Source organism: Ambystoma mexicanum, chromosome 2p, assembly GCF_040938575.1.
Source record: "Ambystoma mexicanum isolate Mex_15411 chromosome 2p, UKY_AmexF1_1, whole genome shotgun sequence".
Classification (NCBI taxonomy): domain Eukaryota; kingdom Metazoa; phylum Chordata; class Amphibia; order Caudata; family Ambystomatidae; genus Ambystoma; species Ambystoma mexicanum.
In genome coordinates, this window is record NC_090923.1 from 422,959,917 (window position 1) to 422,980,958 (window position 21,042).

The window sequence follows — 21,042 nt, forward strand, 5'->3', positions numbered from 1 at the left end:
CAGGCTGAGCCAGGGCCGCGGCGACATCCTCAAATCGAGGTCTTAGCAGGATGAATTAAGGCCATCGCCACCTTCTGGACTCCTGGGGCCTTCACCTTGGGGGGAATGTCTGAGCCTCGCTCCCCCTCTGCCGGAATCTTCGAGATCGACCGGGGCCTCTACAGAAGCTTCATCGGGTTCTCAGACTTCCTCTTACCCGAGCCAGAGCGTTGGCTCGTGGTTGATGGCGCCGGGGAGGATGCGCCCTGCCTGGCATCCAAGGAGCCCAACCGTTCGGCGCTCCCGGTGCCCGCAGACTCGCGGTGCTTAGCCTTTTGTTGGGCCACCGTCGCCGGGGCACCCTCACAGGAGTTAGAAGACCGCTCGGACTTCTTTTTCTTCTTCTCGCCTGACGGGCTCTTCCCTTCCAGCCAGTTGGCGAGACGGAGGTGGCGATCCTTCATGGTCCGCTCCGACATGTTCCCACAAAACGCACAGTCCTTCTCCTTGTGCGTCTTGTCCTCATGGAGACAGTAGAGGCATAACGAATGCTCGTCCTCCTTGAAAACATTCTGAAGCTGGCATCCAGGGCAGGTCCTGAACAGCTTCCCGGGCGTCGAGCTTCCTTTCTCCTGGGCCATGTCTGGGGTAGGCCTCGGAACTTCTGGAATCCTCCAAAAGCATAACTCGACGACATCTTCGCCCTTGAGGGGCGTAGAAAACTCCGATACGGATCCCCGTTGATCGGATGTAGAAACGGTGGAGCTTGAGGCTCCATTTAACAGAAAAATTAGAAAAATCTCCTGAAAAAGCGCGAAAACGCAGCAAAAGCTCGAGAGCTACAGCACGAGGACTCCCAACACTTGAACGTGCGGTAAAAATCTGAGGATGGCTGCCAGAGGCGGGGCTTAGGGAGAGGGCAGTCATTGGCTGGGGGCAGTATGACTCAGAGACCAGTGATTGGTTACTACTAAGAAAGACAGATCAGAAACGAAACTGATACTGATTTTTTTCTATACCGAGGATTCCCGGCCCGACGACGGGTATATTCATGAACATGTGAATTCATGCCAGACCCCATGCTGGATAATTTTAATTAACCAACACGTCGCGGGCTAAATCCCAGATTCCATCCTTTAATAGGTGCTCCAAAAGGGCTTTTGGAGCACCTATTAAAGGATGGAATCTGGGATTTAGCCCGCGACGTGTTGGTCCACGAAACTTGGAGCATAAAAAATAACGAACTTTAAGACTACTGGAATTTACAAACACCGATTCTAATTCAACACAATCATCCGCACAGGTCGGCTTGAAAGGAATTGTCAAATGAAATTGCCGGGCATTGAAAACCGAAATCAAAAAAATATAGGGAGGACATTTGGGCCTTGAGAACGACCTGAGGTCAAAACACGTGTCAGCTGTGTGTTTGCTTGAAGAATTAAAATTACTCATTTTGGAGATACATTATGCCAACTGATTTTTGGATTGATTTGGAAGTAATCTATGGATATAAAGGATGGACTTGTAAAAATAATAATTTCTGTAACTAAAGTAAAAAAAATATATGGTTTGAGCGCAAGATATCCGCCCGAACCCTGCATTATAAATATAACAAAGGACTTTATAGTTTGAACACCAATGAGAAACCTTGTATCTAATGTTTCTAAAGATTACATGTTTTAAAGGTATGCATATGTTGTCCACCTGATAGCTAATCACAATCCTATTTCCAATAGAAAGCATACTTAGATGTTCCCCATAAGCCAATACCAACCCTTAGTTTTTTAAAATTTGCCACGTGGTATGACAGCACCCCGGATGTATTTTTTATATAAAAGCTATGATTTGTGAGAAGATTGCAGAGAGAACCTGAGCGTACGTCTGTTGATGTTCTTTGTAAACTCCCTGCTTTAGATAATTGTTAATAAAACTGTTCTTTGCCATATTCGCGAGTTGGTTCGGTTATTTGGATTAAGAGTTATTCTGTGTGATCCCATCCATGACATATGCACGTTCTTAAAGGGCCCTAAGCTCACTCCCTTCCTTGGGAAACTCCTGGAAAAGCTCGTCTCCCCCCAGCCGTCCCAGCACTCGGCTTGTCGGTTGCCTACACAACCATCAACCTGGATTCCGAGCATCCAGAGGCACGGAAACTGCTCTCCTGAACACAACTGCTTGCATCTCTTGATTCTAACTCTCCAGATGTTCTCATTCTAAATTATCTCTCCTGCGCATGTGATATGGTCAACCACTCCATCCTCATAAAATGGCTCCACAATACCCTTGGTATCTCGGAGCGGGCACTGGACTGGCTGACCTCCTTCAACGACCATCCTTTCCAGGTTATTCTGGGCTATTTCTCCTCTTTGAACTCTATTGCAACCTGTGGTTTCTCCAGGGCTCCAACATTTCTCCCTGGCTCTTTAACATCCATCTTGCTCTGCTTGCACATCTAATTTCCACCTTCTCCCCTCATTTGCAGTGTTATGCAGATGACACAAAACTCTTCAAACTTCCCTCCGATCCTCTCCTTACTTCCTCCATCATTCCCGACTGCCTATCTGCCATTCGGTCCTGGTGCGCCTCCAATGATCTCTGGCTCAACGCCAGCAAGACTGAGATCCTATCCAGTGGGACTCCTACTCGCTCTTTCTTCCCCTCACTCTGTCCACCCTCAATGGGCTACCCCCCACCATCTGAAGCTAGAAACCTTGGAGTCATCTTCAACTCTTCCCTCTACTTCCTCCCACACATCCAGGAACTTGCCAAGAAGGCCCACTTTCAACTCTACCTCCTCAAAAGAATCCTTCCTTTCCTCACTTTCCCCTAAGAAGCTCAATGTCTACAGTGCTCTGGTACTCTCTAGGCTGGACTACTGCAACAGCCTCTATTCTTCAATCTACCCTCTTCCCCTCTATGACCCTGCCAGCTTATCCAGAATAGGGATGCAAGACTTATCCTTGGCCTCAAGCCCAGGGACCGCATCTCTCCAGCCCTAAAATCTCTCCAATGGTCCCAGTTGATGCAAGTATCAAATTAAATTCCCCTTGGCATCATCCACAAGGCTGTCTGAGGCCAGGGACCAAACCACCTACAACTAGCTCTCACAAATACTCTCCAGCCAGATCTTTACACTAGTCCGGCGCCAACTGTCTGCATGTCAAGCACTTCTCTGAACAGCAAGCTGGTGTCCGATCTCTTTCCTCGGCTGCCTCCCTCCTCTGGAACAGCCTCCCCCTTCCTCTCAGTCTTGAGCCGGACCTCTTCAAGTTTCGGAAGCTCCTCACTGATATTGGGGACCAGGGTACTTATGTGTACTTCTGGGCACCGCCCCACCTCCCCAATAGCCTTCAGCTTAAGCCCACTCGCAGCACTTGCTGTTGGGTCTCCACTAGCCTGTGCTATCTCACATGCCAGCACTTATTGCTTTTTGTCAGTTGATCACTCTTACCAAGCGATTACTGCCTGGCACTTAAGTTACTTGCAATTTATTCCCTAGCGCTTCCATTCATGGTACTCCTAAGTATGTATATATATATATATATATATATATATATATATATATATATATATATATATATATATATATATATATATATATATATCTCTCTCTCTCTCTCTCTCTCTCTCTCTCTCTCTCTCTCTCTCTCTCTCTCTCTACAAGGCCTAGTAGGTCCGCCTCTTTCCTTCTTCATTGTTATTTTAATTGCCTTTTGTTCCCATGTTCCCTCCCCTTGCCCTTTAGGCGCTTTGAAAAACAATTTACTTGCTGTATAAGCGCCTTACAAATTGTTATTTGGCATTTATATAGCACCCTTTATATCATTGGTATGCTCTCAAAGCGCTTGTGGGTTGAACGCCCTTGGGGACGGAAGTCCAGGTCAGTCGAGAGAGTAGGGTAGTATAGGGTGCACTCAATATGCATGCACTCCGTGCGATTGCCTGATGTTAGCTGCATCCTAACATTAGGTGCAATGTTATTGAGAGATCAGTCGAATGTGTGCAGTCAGCTGGTTGGTCTCTGAGACTGCCTTCTGGCAGCATTATGCTTGAGTAGGACGTTTGTGTGTGCAGCTAGGCAGATTTTTTTCATGGGGTATAGCGGCGTTCAAGCAGGATGTTGAGGTGTTCATGGAGTATTGTTCGAATGTGTGCAGCTTGGCTGAAATTGATCGAGGGGTATAGCAAAGCTCTACTGTGTGTTGGTGTAAAGTAGAGTGAGCATAGCGCTAGGAGAGGCGAGTGTCTGGAGTGGATAATTTACTCTTGGGAGCCCACTGTTCCTGGATTACATTCTGGATCTGGATGAGCTGGTAGCGGTACTCTGAGGTAGATTCACAGGAAGGGCCGGAGTAAGTTATGTTTCGCTTGGTCAGAGGTTCACTATTCTTAGACTCAGCACTATATGTCTCAGGAGCCCATTTTCCAGGTCTCTGGTTGTGGTTTAGGTGGGTTGCGGGGTAGGTCTATGCAGGATATTTGGTTATAGGGCAAGAGATATCTCGCATCAATATAGTGACACCGAGGGAGTGATGCTAAGTGACAGGCCGGACATTTGTCAGCTGGATGTAATTACTTTAGAAATAAATGTCATGGACGTTCTGGTTCCTGATGTTGGTGGGTTTCAGTGGGCTTAGATGGTCCTAATGATGTATTACAGAAAGAGACAGGTTTTTAGAGCTTTGCGGAAGGCCATGTAGTCTTGGTTGTGTTGAATGTGCGGAGGGAGTGAGTTCCAGAGTTGGAGTTAAGGTTGAGAAGGCGAACCCTCCAATCCAATGCACAATAAATCAAAAGCAGGTGATGGGTGGATGGCTCTCCTAGCCTGTGACCACATCCTATTCGAAGCATGTGCTCCAGCAGATATCCCTACCTATAGCCAAAGTAACGAGTAATCAGGGCAACATGTTCGAAAGCTTCATATTCCTGTTGCCAATCACCTACATTTCAACAGTCTTCGATCAGCGCCAGATTGATGACGTGCAGAGGATTGATCAGATAGCAATGAAACCCTTGTTTTGCGCTTTTTGAGCAGGGATTTGACGGTGGGGCAACTCGTAGCTATGCCGAAGCTATGGTTGTTCAGTCAAGGGAGTGCATTCAAAGTATGTTGGTGCTCCTCCATGCACCAGCTCCCTAACGGCACCTCCTGTAAATCATTCTTCTGTCCGAGAAACACACAACTATACTTTTGTCCCATTAGGTCAGTTGTGCAACTTATGCACCAAACCCAATGAAGGAAATATACCAACATGATTTTGCCAAACTCTGTCCAACTGAGTTTACATAGACCAGAATAAATTAAATCTAATAAGCCAACAATCTTACCACATACAAATTTTTCTGATGCAACATTGAAAATGCTTGCGTTCTTCAAGGACTCAGGATGAGCACAGGTGGCTACCACATTTGACTGAAGTCCTTTGCTTGTTAACCATTGAGGAAACCACTTGAGATGGCAATCACACAGGAAGCTGTGGCTGTTTACATGCCTGAAAAGGTCAAAAGGAAACAATTTAAAAATGTTAGCATCCAATATGTACCAAATTCAAAAACGTTTAAAAATTACTTACTGTAGGATCTAAGCTAATCCTATTCTAAAGTAACCTTTGTTCTATACTGTTGGGACCCTTGCCAGATTCTCCTCAACAGCGATGCCCCATTTCATTGTACATATTAACTGCATCTGTGCTCCTGAATGCTTTTTCCCATGGAACCTCCTTCAGTCATTTTCCAGTCTTTTATGCAGGGTTTAGCATCTGGTAAGGATTTTAGTGCAGAGGCAGAAGAGCATATGGAGGAACGGGAACCACGGACTAGATGCATAGTGATTTTCCAAAATACCTCTACCCGTCCCTTTTCATCCATATTGCTACGAGATTCCTAAAAACAAATATTAGGCTGAACATCTACAACTAACCAAACAGGTTACTGAGCACTGCTTGCAAGAAGCAAGAGTTAGCATCTGTAGAGTAGAGTCTGAAGAGCAGGATGTTGAAAACCAGATAGCTAATCTGCAAATGACATCAATAAGACATATCCCAGAAAGGCAATAAATGCAACTTTTGATCATACTGAGAGAGTGTTACACATTTAGTCGGGCTTCAGACCCAACCATAGCACCGAAACGGCACTCCTAGACCAAAAAATCCAGATGGAAGCCATTAGGGAATCTGGTAAACTCTGTATACTACTGCTGTTCGATTTATCTGCAGCATTCGATCTAGTGGATCATGACAAACTCCGCACCACGCTTGCGAATGACTAACTTTAAAAAAAATGCCACTGAGTGGGTGAACTCCTTTCTAGCAGAGTGTACATCCAGAGTATACACAGGCAAAGAGGCAGCAGATTCCATCCCAGTCCCTATCGGGTTACCGCAAGGTTCTTGTCTTTCACCCACGCTATACAATGCGTACACGAAACTCCTATTCGCTGCCGTGGATGTGATGGGTGTCATCTACACCTACTTTGCAGATGACATCCAGATCCCCATCCCACTCGGAGGAAACTATGATACCATGAAAATAAACGAGATATATGCCATAATACAAAACTGGATAGCCTTCAACAGCGTATGCCTCAATGATGAGAAAACAGAGATTCTCATCGTGGGCTCCCAAAGCAAAAGGTAACACCCTCCATGAGGACTACACATCCATTATCATAGATGGCACCAAGATTCCCACCTCCAAACAAGTAAAAATTTAGGAATTAACTTAGATGCTTGTCTCACAATGACATAGCATGTGAACTCGTCATCCACCTCCTATACAGCTAATTGCATTAAGTCGTCAATTTCTAACTCCTACTAACTGCATTACTTTAGCCAGAGCGTTGATATTATTTAGGTTCGATTACTGCAACATGCTCTTACTAGATACATCTAACTCTAACCTATGTAAACTTCAACTCATGCAAAATAAAACCTTACGAGCAGTTTAAGGGCTAAATAAAAAAAATCAGCCCACATCTCCAACAACAAGAGAGAACCATTGGCTTCCCATTAAAGCCAGAATCATTTTCAAATCCTTGTGCAGCACCCATAAAGGTCTTGCAAAGAAAGCACCACTGTATATCAACAATGCCATATACAAAAAAAGACACCATTACAACACTTAGATCGAACAAAAACTCACTGTTGGCAATCCGCCGATTCGCGGGCGGAGGTAGTTTCCCAGTTTTGTGTCTCAAACTTTGGAACGCCTTACCCGACAGTATAAAAAAATGAAGAAACATTCCCGCACTTTAAAAAAACTCTTAAGAACTGGGCTGTTCAATCAATATTAGATAATCTTGTATGTCTTGTAATCTATAGTGTAACCACATTGACTCTGCTATAACTTTAACTGTATATTGTGAATACCACAACTGTTTTTACCTGTTTGTATCATTAAGCTGTCTGTAACTACACCGTGTTACCCGAAGGTCTGGCCGTATAACAAATGCAAAAATAAATAAGGGGACCTATGCTTTTAGGATGCACCTGGTCACTCTGCATGCATTTGACTTTGCATATTTGACAACCTGAATGATACTTTCAGTATGGACAGACAGCCTTTTCTACATCCAGAAAAATTTGGCCTAGGTCAGGTATAAATTGGCACTTTGAACATTCAAGAAATGTAGACACCCCTCAGAATCTGAGGAGGGGTTAAGAAAACAAGTTCAGCGGGCACATTTCCTGATTCATGTGGTCCTCTGATAATGCCTTCAGTAAAATGGAAGGTAGGGTGTGTAATGCCACCTTGTCTTTGTGGAAACTTGTAACTGGTTCCCTGACATGAGGGGACAGATAAAAGTTCTTCTCCGCCCCCTTCCCATGCCATGGTAACCCCACTGTTGCTTCATTAAGTCACCCCCAGAAGAATGAAGGTGGGAAGAAAACTGGCCAAGTGAATGTGGTTCGAAAACTTGGACCTTACTGGTCAGCAAGCCGCTGCCAGAATTAGACTGCAGTTTGAAGTCACCCTGAACTTGAATAGGACCTTGGAAATCACTGGAATAGAAAGGAAGACATAACCGAACGGGACATTTCAGTTCAGAACATCCCTGAGGGACAAGCCACTCAGTCCTCCAAGGAAGGCCTACACAGTTCAATTCATTTTAAGTGCTATGGTGAATAGAACCACTTGAACGGGGGGGGGCGGGGGGCGGGGTGGTGCTGAAATGTGCTATTGTGATTGAGTACCTAGTCATGATTATGTTGACAAAACCCGCTGAGGAACTCTGATAACAAATTCTGAACTCATGCCAGATGTGCAGATTGAATTAAATCTTTGAATCCATTTCCAAATATCCAGCGCTAAATAACGTAGAAGAGGGGACATGGTGCCCCTGAATGTTTTAACATGTCAGTGGTGTAGTCTGAGAGGATCAACACACTGTGATAAGAGGCACTGGAAAAAAGTCTTTCAGCACTAGGAAGATGAGCTTCAGGTAAATAACATTAATGGGTTAGGGCCCCCAAAAAGGTAGTATACTTGAAGATCCTCCCCACCGAACATGTCCGTTATGGCAGTAAGTTGTAACAGGATCCAGAATGGAATCCCCTTAGATCAATTAGCTACTTAAGACCACTAGAGTATATCCCCTTTAATGTTGGAAGGCATGGAAATGCTCTCCGATAGACACCAAAATGATTCCATCCTCAAGACAGGTCAAGCTGAAGTCTCTGGACCATGAGCCTGGCAAAAAGAGTTGCATGCACACAGAAGGCCATAAACATCAGAAGGTGTAGAAACCACCATGCCATCGTTAAGGTCCTGGAGTCTAAATGAGTAATAGTTCAGCCTATGCCAAATCCTTCCTCACCACAATGAGCACATGGTTCAATCGGTGTCCCAGTCAAAGCCAGTGAACCTCACTCGCAGGGAACGTGTCAAACAAGACCTTTTCGTATTGACAGGGCTGGTGTTCGAAAGAGCATGTCCCCATGGTCTGTAGTATGGACAGTAGGTGGAGCGGTCAGCTTGCACATGCCAGCCTTCCAGGTAGTTGTTCGAATCCCTGGATTGTGATCAAGCTGCCACTGAGACAATGAATATGAATGTACTACCTGCCAGCCACCAAAGATAGACCGTAGCAGTGATGCTGTGGCAAGATCACTATGTGAAGCTAGGCATCCTTGGGATTGCAGATGCAAATCCAATCCCCTGGCCAGCAGATGACATGATTGTCTGCCCACAGGAGTGTAGTGGACCAGACCAAAACTTGGAATACATTGTTTTGACTTGGGAACCACAGGGGATGTTTAAGTCCCAAAATCACTGATGCTGGAGTCTTTGAAAACTGTGGCAGCAGCTGAACCAGCACTGCTTACGATCTTCAAACGGTATCACGTAATATTATCCCCAACAAAAATATTGCCGTATATATGGTCGCCAGGAACGGCCATAGGCAATATTTTTATTGGGGATAATATTTGGGGGGTTTGGGAGCAGGAGTTGCGGGGGTGTCCCCCGCAGGTTCCATGCCTTAATATCGCCACAAAAATATGGCAATAATTTTGTATGCCGATATTTTTGCAGGGATATCAACACATGGAACCCTTCAAACACTATACCAGGAACTGCTCCTCTCTGATCTGGGCTGTTGTTGAGGGTAAAAAGATTTAGATTGCTGTTTGGTTTACACACCAAACCAATTTTCTGAGGAGGAGTCTTGATCTGTCAGTTGCTCAATGGTTGGGGAGTGGAAGAAGAATTTTGTTTCCCATATCCTGTGGGACGTTTGCCATTCCTATATAGGTTTGCCTCCTGTTGTCTAGGCCAATATTGACTCCCCTTGCTGATGTGGCTGTTTGGCAGATAGCACTTTCCATCATGTCTGCAGCTACTTGCCTTGCCACAACTGGGCAGGAAAAAAACAGTGTGCCTATCTTCTGGGCTGTCAGGCTGGAAATCGGACCGCTGCTTCCAGAGCCTTAAGGTAAGGTAGACACCCTATGGCTCCTGCAAATCCTTCTTAGAGGTAGTGAAGCAATTTAAAAGACTGTATTCCCAATCATATTCAGTAGTTTTCATCTTTACTTAAAGGACTTGCTTTATGTGGAGGAGAAATTCACAATAGATGAGGGCCTATTCCAAAGCATGGCAGCAGCAACGACGGTAGAATGAGGCTGTAGGTGAGAAGATGAGCAAAGTTCCTCTGAAGGAAACTTGGTGTACCCTGTGTCAACCTTTTCACTGACTAAGAAATAAAGCTTCTCTCAGAGTATGCCAATACTACATTTTGGAAATGGAGGCAAGATTGAGAGTCTGGCAGGGAGGATTTAGGAAAGCACCCCCACAGCCTCAGGGGCAGGATGCTCTGCAATAAAAGTGGCTAGGAACCCCAAAACAGCCTTTCATGGAAGGCAGACAATGGATGAAAATCTCTTGATAATAACCTTGCGGAGTAGGGGCGTTTGGTTGTACAAAAGCTGGAGATGGGGTGCCTTCACTGAGGGCTGCATCCGGCTGCCAAGGGCACTCAGTGGGCCCCATTGGTTGAGCAAGAGTGGTACGAACCACAATCGGAGGCAAACTGATTGGGTAAGGGTGCATGAATCCCCTGAATTAGGTTATCAAGATAGCCCTTCACGTGTCAGTGCATGAAACTTTGAATTACCGGTATTAGCCTAACTGACCAATTATAAATCAATCAAATGGTAAATTTGGACGAATTTGGCTAGTACCATTCGATCAATTACAAAACATACCAAACATGTGAAGCAGAGGTGTCCCCTGCTCCAGATGCTCCGGTATGTTTTGCCATGGGGGTTGCTTGGGTGTCCCCCGCTTCCTCAGCATGGGGGTGGGGTACAGGGGAAAAAAAGAAAATGGAAAACAGGGAATCCGACCGGCGTTAGAGGGATGGATCTGATACCGCAGGGTTGCCGTGGACCTGCAGGAAAGCAGGGAAGTAGGTTTGGGTGGGGGGGTGGAAGTATTTTGCCTGGGCATGCTGCCATCATAAAGCCAACACACATAGGCACATCGTGCTCTTTACTTGCAAATGTAACTTTCAAACACATATGCAATCACTTTTTTTCGTTCAATTTTCCGCAAGCTGTTTACCTACGATCAAACACCAAACCAAATTACGCTATCCCTGCAAGCCAGTTGTGAGGAGAAAGGCGCACCCAGTTAATGAGGGGAAGAGGGGCTGCTCAAAAGAGTCAAACCGTTTCAGACAGGCTTGCGACTTAGTGGCATGTCTGGCAGGAGGCACTGTCCAATCACCCCTCTTCACAAAAATGAGCCCTATTACCCCAAGGAGGGCTCAGCTTTCCACCAACATAACAGCAACATTCCTAGTGGTTGAGTAGACGGTTGGAACCATGGACATTTCAGGGTGTCCTAGTGCTGCATCGTGGAGGGGCTCTGCCAAAACCTGACAATAATTGGAAGAAAACAATTCTGATGCATCTCTCGGAAAATAAACGGCACACCTGAAGGTTGCCCGAGGACATTTCTGAGACACACAGAAATTGAAAACAAACAGCAAAAGGAAGCCTTGGTTGTGCGCTGGATGAAAGGCGAATAGCCCTGGGCAACAATTGTTTTAGTCCAAGGTGGCTGATGTGGAGTGGAGAATGTGCTCCTAAAAATGGGCACCTCCGCCTGAGGTCTGGCGATGGACCTAGCCCATGAAAAGGAATCATCAGGCATTCTCCTGATAAAACGTTTGGGCACTGACCGGGGGATCTGCAGATCGAGGTCTAGTAGAGTCAGTATTACGCTGACCATGTGGGTCTCTCACATGTTCGACCACCTGTGGAAATGAGTTGCCATGGAGGGGACTGTGGAAAAAAAGCAGACTTTCCTTCCATTGCTTCCTATGGTGAGCAAAGTACTTGAGAATCTTTTCTCAGGGATCTGTCCCTTAAGGAGCAGACAGAAAGTTGTGCAAGAAGCATAAGTCCCTCAAATTATCTGACCTGAGGCACTGCAGGGCGTATGAGAGTCAGACATTGGGCAATGTTGTTCACAGTATCAGCAGGAGTCAAAAGCTCGATGCATGGGGTAGAAGTGTTCAAAAAGGGCCCTGAAGTGCCAGCATGATATGATAGTATAGGTTATTTATAACGCGCTTAATACCCAGAGGTTTCTAAGCGTGGATCCGGGGATCGAACCTGTGTGGCTCTGTGCCGTCTTGCGTCCAAGGCGGGCACGTTGCCGCTGAGCTATCCGCCCGAGACTGGGACAACCAATAAGACGATTAGCAAATGGTGAGTTGGAAAAATGTATTCCCTGCTGCGAGGCATTGGTACCTTTCAGATCAGGGAATGGATGAAGAGAAGTTACAGACTGGAACATACAGGACCATGTCTGGGCAGTTGCTTTGTGCACACAAATGTGGTCGTTTTGGACTGGAGGGCATAAAGAACAGGGATGTAAACGGATGGGACGTAGGAGTACAATATAACATTTACAACATAAAAAGCAGATAAAAGCATTTGTGATCAAATAGATGTTTGTGATTAAGGGGAGAGGGAGAGGGCCACATTACAAGTTGGCCGGTGCAGAATTAACTTACCAGTATTAACTTATACCAGCACGTTTCGGAACCGGCCAACTACAAGTTTATCGGTGAGGTGGCGGAATGACCTCCAGCTATTCCGCCACCCTACCATGAAATATTGCCAGTATTACCGGCAAACACCCCCATGAAATGCAGAATTACAGCATCTACCGGCACTCGTAAACCGGTGGACTTGCCGGTAAAAGAAATACAGTTACCTGCATATGGGAAAGAGAGGAAGGGGAGGGGGGGGAAGAGATGTTTGAGAAGCAGAACAAGCATTCTCCTTTAATATGAGTGCGTTAGTTGGATAAAATATTTTAAAATAAATAAATTAAGCTAAGCTTAAAGTTATCACCATTTATACTAGTTACTTACAGAGCCTTTAGTTTTTTCATTCTACCAAATGTATCCAGCTGGATTGAGCGTATGGCATTGTTCCCAAGATCTCTAAAGACAAAAAAACACAAATCAATCTTAAATTTAGAAAAGCAATTCCTTTTAACAAATGAGATACTGCAAGCAGCAGAACATAAAAAAGCAATACTTAAAAATTGATTTGAATTTGTAATCAACATGCGATAGAACAGGTGTCAATTGGTCAGCTGACGTCACCTACCATGCAATTGCAATGTGTGAAACGATCCATCTGCGTATCTGGTGCTGTACATCAAAGAAAGCAATAGCAAAAAACAAAAACGTAAAATGGCACCAAAAGGTGGGCCACTCTGGGGCTATGCATGGTGGATATCAGAGGGTGCGGTGCGCGTGTATCTCTTGGAAATGCCCTTCAGAGCTGACAAAGAGTAGGTGTTCCCAGTGGTCGAAGTGAGCGGGAGCGGTGCTCCTCTACTTTTAAAAAATATTTTTACAGCTCCTATACTTTTATTTTAAAAAGAAACTGTTCCGGAATGGTTTCGTTTTAAAATAAAAGTGTAGGAAGATGTTGCAGCTTGCATTTTCAGTGCACTGAACTGAACGTTCCCTTAAACATCAGGTGGAAGTGTTTGAGGGTTTGTATTCTGTGTGGGAGGGAACATGGTGATGAGGTTTGTGGTGAGTGGGTGCAGGCCAGCAGGGAACATAGCTCCACTACTTCTTTTCGTACACTTCGACCACTGGGTGTTCCCCAGTTACATAAACCTCTACACACACACCCCGCTATGGTCTGTGCCTTACGCCTGCGAACAAACAAGACCACACAATTGATTTTAGGATTGCAGGGTTTGTTTACATAAAACTGCAGTTATCCTACAGGTGACCCACACATTAGCATTCCTGGGCTAAGTACTGACAACACTTTTTTTTTATAAAGCCAACCAAGCACTTTCTTTCTGTCCCCCTTTTCTTGAACCATTACACTGCCGTGATACAGCCAGTCGGTTGCCCTTATCTCGCAAACCCCCACTATACTGGTTCCTTCAGAGACTTTGGAGCAACTCCATGCAACCGTTTTTTGTACAGTAGCCCAGCCTTTTGGTCTCCAGGATAGCCATGTAACTCTGCCACAATGATAACCGTTGGGTGTTCCTCCCTACTTTTGATGAAGGCGAGTTCTCAGTAATTATAAAAAAGGGACGATGGCACTCCTCCTGCCACCTGACAAAGCACTGGATAGGAGGATCTCAAGTTCTTGCTGGCCCATTTTAACCTCCCTTCCCCCTTTGTTCCCATTTGCTTCCCCATCCATGGCTCTGCCTTTCTTTTGCAGCTTTGCAACGAGGGGGGCCCAAGGGGTAGACTACCCTTCCTTCCTTGTGACCTACCTTTGCTGGGGCTTTCAAACCAGCTATGCAAGCATTGGAGTGTAGCCCCTCTTATGTAGGTGGGGAAAAAAATGCATCGCAGCACAGTTATGAGAGGGCCCCAAATGACACTCACTTAATCAAAGCTTTCAGTTTCCGGTTCTTGTACTAGCTCCGATATCCTATCACTCAGAAAGAGCTGCATCTTTTGCTTTTGATGGAATCCATATTCAATGTTCCTGTCCCCTGACAAGGAAGAGGTGAGGTCTTATTAGTCAGGCCTGATGCAGGAGGTTCTATTGAGGGAGCATCAGCGTTCCCCAACACACTGACTGCCTTAAGAAGTGTAGGCCATTGCCAGGGTTCCTTTCCAATCACTGATAGTGTAACCAGATACAGCTCACTCTCCCCATGATATTAAATTATAGTCATATAGGAGGTTCCCCTATTAGATGAATTAAATATTGTTTTACCTGTGCAGCACCTGGCTGGACAATGCTTACAATATTTTAGAACGTGGATCTGCAACCTTTCACAAAACCAGTCAATGCCCCCCCCCCCCACTCTATCAACTAGATGAGTGATTCCAAAACACTAAACTCCATTGTGTCAGACATCCCACTACTTTGTGACATCCCTAAGAACAAAAACATTGGCACCCTTTTTGGAACGTTGAAAACAACCCAGACAATCTGGTGGAATTCTGGCACCAATCCCCGATAGTTCATGGAATGTTGCCCTTCCTGTGGCAGAGCTGTCCACAACTTTCTCCTTGGTTGGATTGCCACACCTCCCCTCACCTTTGTTTTTTATGTGGTACCATGCAGTCCTTTCACTCCACTCTTGCCTTGTGTGGACTACCACTTAATATGCCCACACCTAGTACTGGCGTCTGATATCCATGCTGGCGTGTCTACAGTTCTCCCAGTGTGCCTTTGTCACTACGGTGATGCATTTGCTCTGCTGGTTCTGCTAATTGTCTTTCAAGATTTTCGGCGTGTCGACGGGGGGGGGGGGCAGAGCATGGCGGGGGCGACATGACGCTACCTTGCAGCATCTTGGCAGGTGCTAAAAGTGTAACCATCGCCAGCAGTGGCGGGGTAAAGTTGGGCATTCGGTATCCTGAGCCCTCCTTAAAACATTGTATCACTCGGACCGTTTGGTCAGGCCCCCGGGCACCTAATGCTCAACATTTCACCTCACTAGGACATGGTAGGGCTTTAAATGTATAAACCTCAGACACAAATAAATAAGACTCCTGGAAAACATTGTACATCTTAAAATGAAATCCGATTTTACAGCCTACTGCACAGATGTTCTGGGTAAGTGAAAGACATGCATGTACCTTTTACCAGTGAATTACATTTAGTATTTTACCAAAGAAACATTTATAAAATCTGTGGGATACATTTACCCACTCAGCAGTACTCACCAAGCTGCACTTCAGCAGTTAACAGAATGGCTGTGCTGGCTCCTTTAAGCACCATTGCCCCACATCAAAACTGCGTTTGCAGCTATAAAATGATGCCAAGCACCTATTGGCAGGATGGAACAAGGGGGCACGTTGACAAAGCCTGCCAGTGTGTTTCTTACATGCACCAAGAAGAAAACTGAGAAGCCACACTGCTTTGCTGCTAAAACCACATTCCCCCTTGAAAAAGGAAATATTTGGCCTTTATAATGATGGTGCCCTGATGCTCTCTCATCTGTTCAATCTTCCACAGTTCGGATTCCGGGAGATCTAGCTGTGCCCATCCACATTCAGATTGGGCCAGCAAAAGGGAGCACTGTCACAGAATGGCAGGCTGTGTCAGGCATGGTCTGCGAAGTCACCGGAAACTTTACTTTCAGCCGTACGGAAAAGCGCTTGACTTTTGGCTACAAGGCGTCCAAAATAAACCTTTGCCTTGAACAGACTGTTGTGTAAAAGGAACTGGTTAGGGCTACAAACAATATTTGAAGTCCAGATGGGAGAGAAAACCGAATTTGAAAGGGAAATCCCAGCAGTATTCATCGTGTCAAAATGTGCTTTTGCAAAAAAAGAAAAATGCCCATTTTAAAAGTACAATGTTGAATAAAGCCCTTTCATCGCCTAGGAATGTCAGGGGAGTGTTGTGTGAAAACATATAGAGGATGTTGTATTTCAACAGACATGATTCTGGTGCAGAAAAATAAAGTATTGGATTCATTGTGGAACTAGCCAAACAGGTTTTCTGCTTGGGGGAGGGGGAGGGGGGGGTTGCTAGCAACAGGAGAAGCCTTCCCGCCGAAAGAAGCCATAATAGATTCTGGGACACTTAAGTGCTAATTGTGCCCTTGGAAACTCTGAATAGGCCAAGAGAAAGAAATATCACACACTTGTGAGACTTGTGTCTGTGCTCCAGCTTGAGACAATAGATTGTGGGACACCTATGTGTGACTTCTGGAAGTGACAACAATCACCCACTCAAACCAAGGAGCTACAATGAAAAACTCCATAACAACCCTGGGCTAAGCTGACATTTGCTGGTAGCCTGAAGGAAATGGTCCCAGTTGAAGGATAAAGGCCAGCCCCATTTGGCTCAAAATACTATTTGATGAATACACTTTTAAGACTTTTAATTCTGTAACCGGACAGCGCAGTGTAAAAGTTGTACAGTTTAAATGTGATTTTTGTGGCTTCTAAAAATGATATTGTGGCTGTCCATAGCATGTATGGGATGCAAACCCCAGGACTATATTAATCATGGTAAAAGTACACATGGTGGAAAGTTAAAAATTGATAGAAATATGCCCTATGATAATATGCACACACATCTAAAATTGTGGGATTTTGGGTGAAGCGGTTCTCACTAAAATCGCGAAAAACTATTAGGATGATGAAACAATGGCGTACAGACCTGGGAGTGGGAACACCATGCTCTGTATATTATGTAATCTGCCTATGTGATTTGTGAACGTGCCACAACTGTACAAATGTGTAATTTATGTTAAGATTGATTTTGACAAAAAAGGACTGTGGGAAGGCTTTTCACCTCATAAAAACACAACCCCATAAACGGAGTCCTCTCCTAGAGGAGGCAACCAACTTTGGCTGTCTATCCGGTTCTTGTGGGTAGGTCTAGCTTAGTTCTGCCCAACAATATACCCAGTGATGTCTCCCGCTTTATAAAAGGGGTGGGAGCTCACAGGGACAGGACTTACCTGTAACTATTGTTCTCCAGCATGGGTCTGGCATGGATTCACATGATCATGAATATTCCCCGTCAGGCTGGGAATCCTTGGTGAAGAAAAAAATCAGTTTCAGTTTAGTTTCTGAACTGTCTTTCTCCTAATAACCAATCACTGGTCTCTGGGTCATACTGCTCCCAGCCAATGACTGCCCTCCCGAAGCCCCTCCTCTGGCAGCCATCTTCAGATTTGGTAGCACGTAAAGTGGCAATAGGACCAAGAGAAGAACCGCAGAGTGGTAGGAGGGAGGGTTCTCATGTGAATCCATGCCAGACCCATGCTGGAGAACAACAGTTACAGGTAAGTAACTTGTTCCTTCTCCAGCATGGGGTCTGGCATGGATTCACATGCTCATGAATACAAGAATACATAGCAGTACACATATGTACAACCACGGGAGGTGGCAAAGCTCAACATTAAGCATCTCTTACCTCCTCACCAGGCCCACATTCAGGCGAACAGGTTGCGCAGCACTGCCTGGCCGACTCTGGACTCCTCCCTGGAATCCCGGTTGATGCAGTAGAATCTTGTGAAGGTGTGCGTCGAACTCCACATAGCATCCCTGCAGATGTCCAGCAGGGGCACACCAGACAGGAACACCGTGGTAGCAGCGATCGCTCTGGTCGAATGGGCTCTCGGACGGCCGGGCATGGGTTGGTTTGCCAACCGGTGACGGTGCATAATGCAGCCAGAGAGCCATCTGGAAATGGAAGCCTTCGAGAGGGCCTTCCCTTGATTCACAGGTCCAGAGTTCAAACACAGCTGTGATGTTTTCCGGAGGCTCTTCGTGCGGTCCACTTTGCACTCGATGTGGCTGGAGCGCTGAAGTTCTAAATCCTCTCGGCCGGCGACAGGAAGAAAACAGGTAACACCAAGGGCTTGTTGAGATGGAAGTCTGACGGCACCTTGGGCATAAAGGAGGGGTGCGTCCTCAGCACCACATTCGTCTCGTCGAATGTCAGGTATGGAGGTTTACAGGAAAGGATCTCTCCCACTCGTTGTGCGGAGGTGATGGCCACAAGAAACGCTGTCTTCCACGACAGGAACTTCAACGGTGCCAAATGCAGCGGCTCGAACGGCGGCCCCATGAGCCTGGTCAGCACCACGTTGAGTTCCCACGCCGGGGCCGGGGCCTTCATCGTCGAGAATGATCGGAACAGTCCTTTCATGAACTCCTTCACCAGGCCATGGGACGACAGAGATAATCGCCCCGGAGTTCTGGTGTAGCGGGAGATAGCCGCCAGATGGATATTAATGGAGGCATGAGCCAGCCCTGTCTTGGACAGCGATAGCAAGTACGGCAACACTTGTGGAGCCGTAATCCGCAGAGGGTTAATCTATTGTGCGCAGCACTAGACAGAGACCTCTTCCATTTATGTCAATAGCACGAGAGTCGAGGACGCCCTGGCCTTTGCAAGCACCTTCTTGCAGTCCGCCGGGATATCGTACCCTCCGAACTCTAGTGCTGCAGGAGCCAGGCCTGCAGGTTCAGCGACCCCAGGTCGTGGTGGAGGATGGCGCCTCCTTCTCTGGCGAGAAGATCCACGTCCGTCTGCAGTTTGACTGGGGGGGGGGGACACTGACATGTCCAGAAGGTCTGGGAACCAAATCTGCCTCGGCCACGCCGGTGCGACGAGTTGACTGATGAGACGCAGTAGCAACGGCTGGAACACCTACAGGAACAGGCCGTCCCAGGGGAATGAGAAGGCCTCACCCATGCTCCTCGGCTGGGGAAACCTGCTGGCGAACCTTCAGCACTTGGCATTAGTCGCGAATAGGTCGAGCTGGGGATTGCCCCATCGTCGGAATAGGAGATCCACTTGATCCTACCGCAGCTCGCACTCGTGGCATGAGCGCAGCTCCCTGCTGAGTGAGTCGGCGATTGTGTTCTTTATTCTTGCCAGATGGAAAGGTACCAGAAACATCCCTTGGGCGACAGCCCAGTGCCACAGATTCTGCGCTTCCTTGGATAGGGCTGGGGATCTGGTGCCCCCCTGCTTCCGGATGTAGAACATCGTGGTGGTGTTGTCGGTAAAGACCCTCACCACCTTGCCCTTGAGGGACGGAACGACCGACCTGAGGTCCCAGAACACGGCTCAGAGCTCCAGGAAATTGAAGTGTAGTGACCTCTCCTCTCGGAGCGAAAGGCCTCTTGCGTGGAGGTCTCCGGTGTGCGCTCCCCATCCCTCCAAGGAGGCGTCCGTCATCACAGTCTCCTTATGTGCCGGAGTCTGGAAGTCCATGCCCGCCGCAAGATTCGCGCGCGTGCCCCACCACCGGATCGCTTGGCGGAAAGTCTCGTTGAGCGAGATCCGGTCTTCGAAGCTGTCCGCCGCTTGCATCCAACGGGCGTCAAGGAACTCTTGCAGTGGTCGCATCCGCAGCCTGCATAGGAGCACAAGATCGATGCACGAGGACATCATGCTGAGTAGAGACTTGATGGACCTCACCCTGGCCGCGTCCATGGTCAACAGCCGTTGTACCTTGCCTAAGATGGCCTTTGTCCTTTCCTCCGTGAAGCCAATCACGCCACTGTGTCGAGTCTGGCTCCCAGGAACAGGGCGACTTGCGACGGTACCATGTGGGATTTCGCAAAGTTGATCGAGAATATCAGATCCGTGAGAAGTTGGACGGTCTTTGCTGTGTGATCGACGGCGAGTTCCCTTGACCCTGCTCGGATGAGCCAATCGTCCAGGTAGGGTTCGACGTGGATCCCCTGCAGGCGGAGCAGCACCACGAGGCACTTGGTGAACACCCTGGGTGCCGACTTCAATCCGAAGGGAAGGGCCTTGAACTGATAGTGCCGCCCCTGGACCACGAATCGTAGGAATTTGCAATGTCCCTTTAGAATGGAGATGTGGAAGTAGGCATCCTCCAAGTCCAGCGACGAAAGGAAATCGCCTTCCTCCAGTTGTCCCAGCACGTGCTGGAGAGTGACCATCCAGAATTTCTGAGACTTCATGTACTTGTTTAGACAACGAAGGTCCAGGATAGGTCGCCAATGACCAGTCTTCTTCCGGACGAGGAAGTACCGCAAGTATACACCAGAGCCTTTTTGGGACGAGTTCTATGGCTCCCTTTCTTAGCATCGCTTGTACCTCCAGAAGTAGTTGAAGGACGTGGTTTTCCTTCCTGGCCATGGGTGGTATACGTGGGCACCTTCTCTGAAATTCAAGAGTGCGCCCGCAGGCCAGGGCATCCAGCACCCAATGGTCGGTGGAGATGGACTCCCACACGCTAACGGTGGTGGGGGCCCGACGCCATGGCCGGTTCAGTCCTGTTTCGTCGCGGCCTTGCTGCCTTGGCGATGACGACGCAATCCTCCTGTCTTGCTGCGTCCTCTGTAGGCTTCCTGTGACGAGGAGCGGGCCGCTTGGCAGTACGACAAGGAACCGGTGCCGAATCCTTTGGAAGCACCTTGCTTGCCTCCGGAGTTCCGAAAGGACGGCCGTCGCGGTTGAAAAACGCCCAAGGCCCGAGCTGTCTTGGTGTCCGCCTTGATGGCCTGCAGGGACTTGTCCACTGTTTTGCCGAACAAGTTGTTTCCGTCGAAGGGCATGTCCAGAACCCTTGTCTGCACATCCTGGCGGAAGTCAGTGGC

The 21,042-nt window shown here is 47.1% G+C and overlaps 1 protein-coding gene across 1 annotated transcript in view; it reads right to left on the minus strand.

Annotated features, from left to right (window-relative positions):
- The window catches only part of LRIG1 (leucine rich repeats and immunoglobulin like domains 1), a 661,002-nt gene that overhangs the window by 84,622 nt on the left and 555,338 nt on the right, over nt 1-21,042 (minus strand). Inside the window, exons 11-12 of the mRNA XM_069643785.1 lie at nt 12,865-12,936; nt 5,308-5,471 (exon numbers count right to left, since the gene is read on the minus strand). Of these exons, the coding sequence (XP_069499886.1) occupies nt 5,308-5,471; nt 12,865-12,936 (236 nt within the window). The remainder of the gene's footprint in view (nt 1-5,307; nt 5,472-12,864; nt 12,937-21,042) is intronic.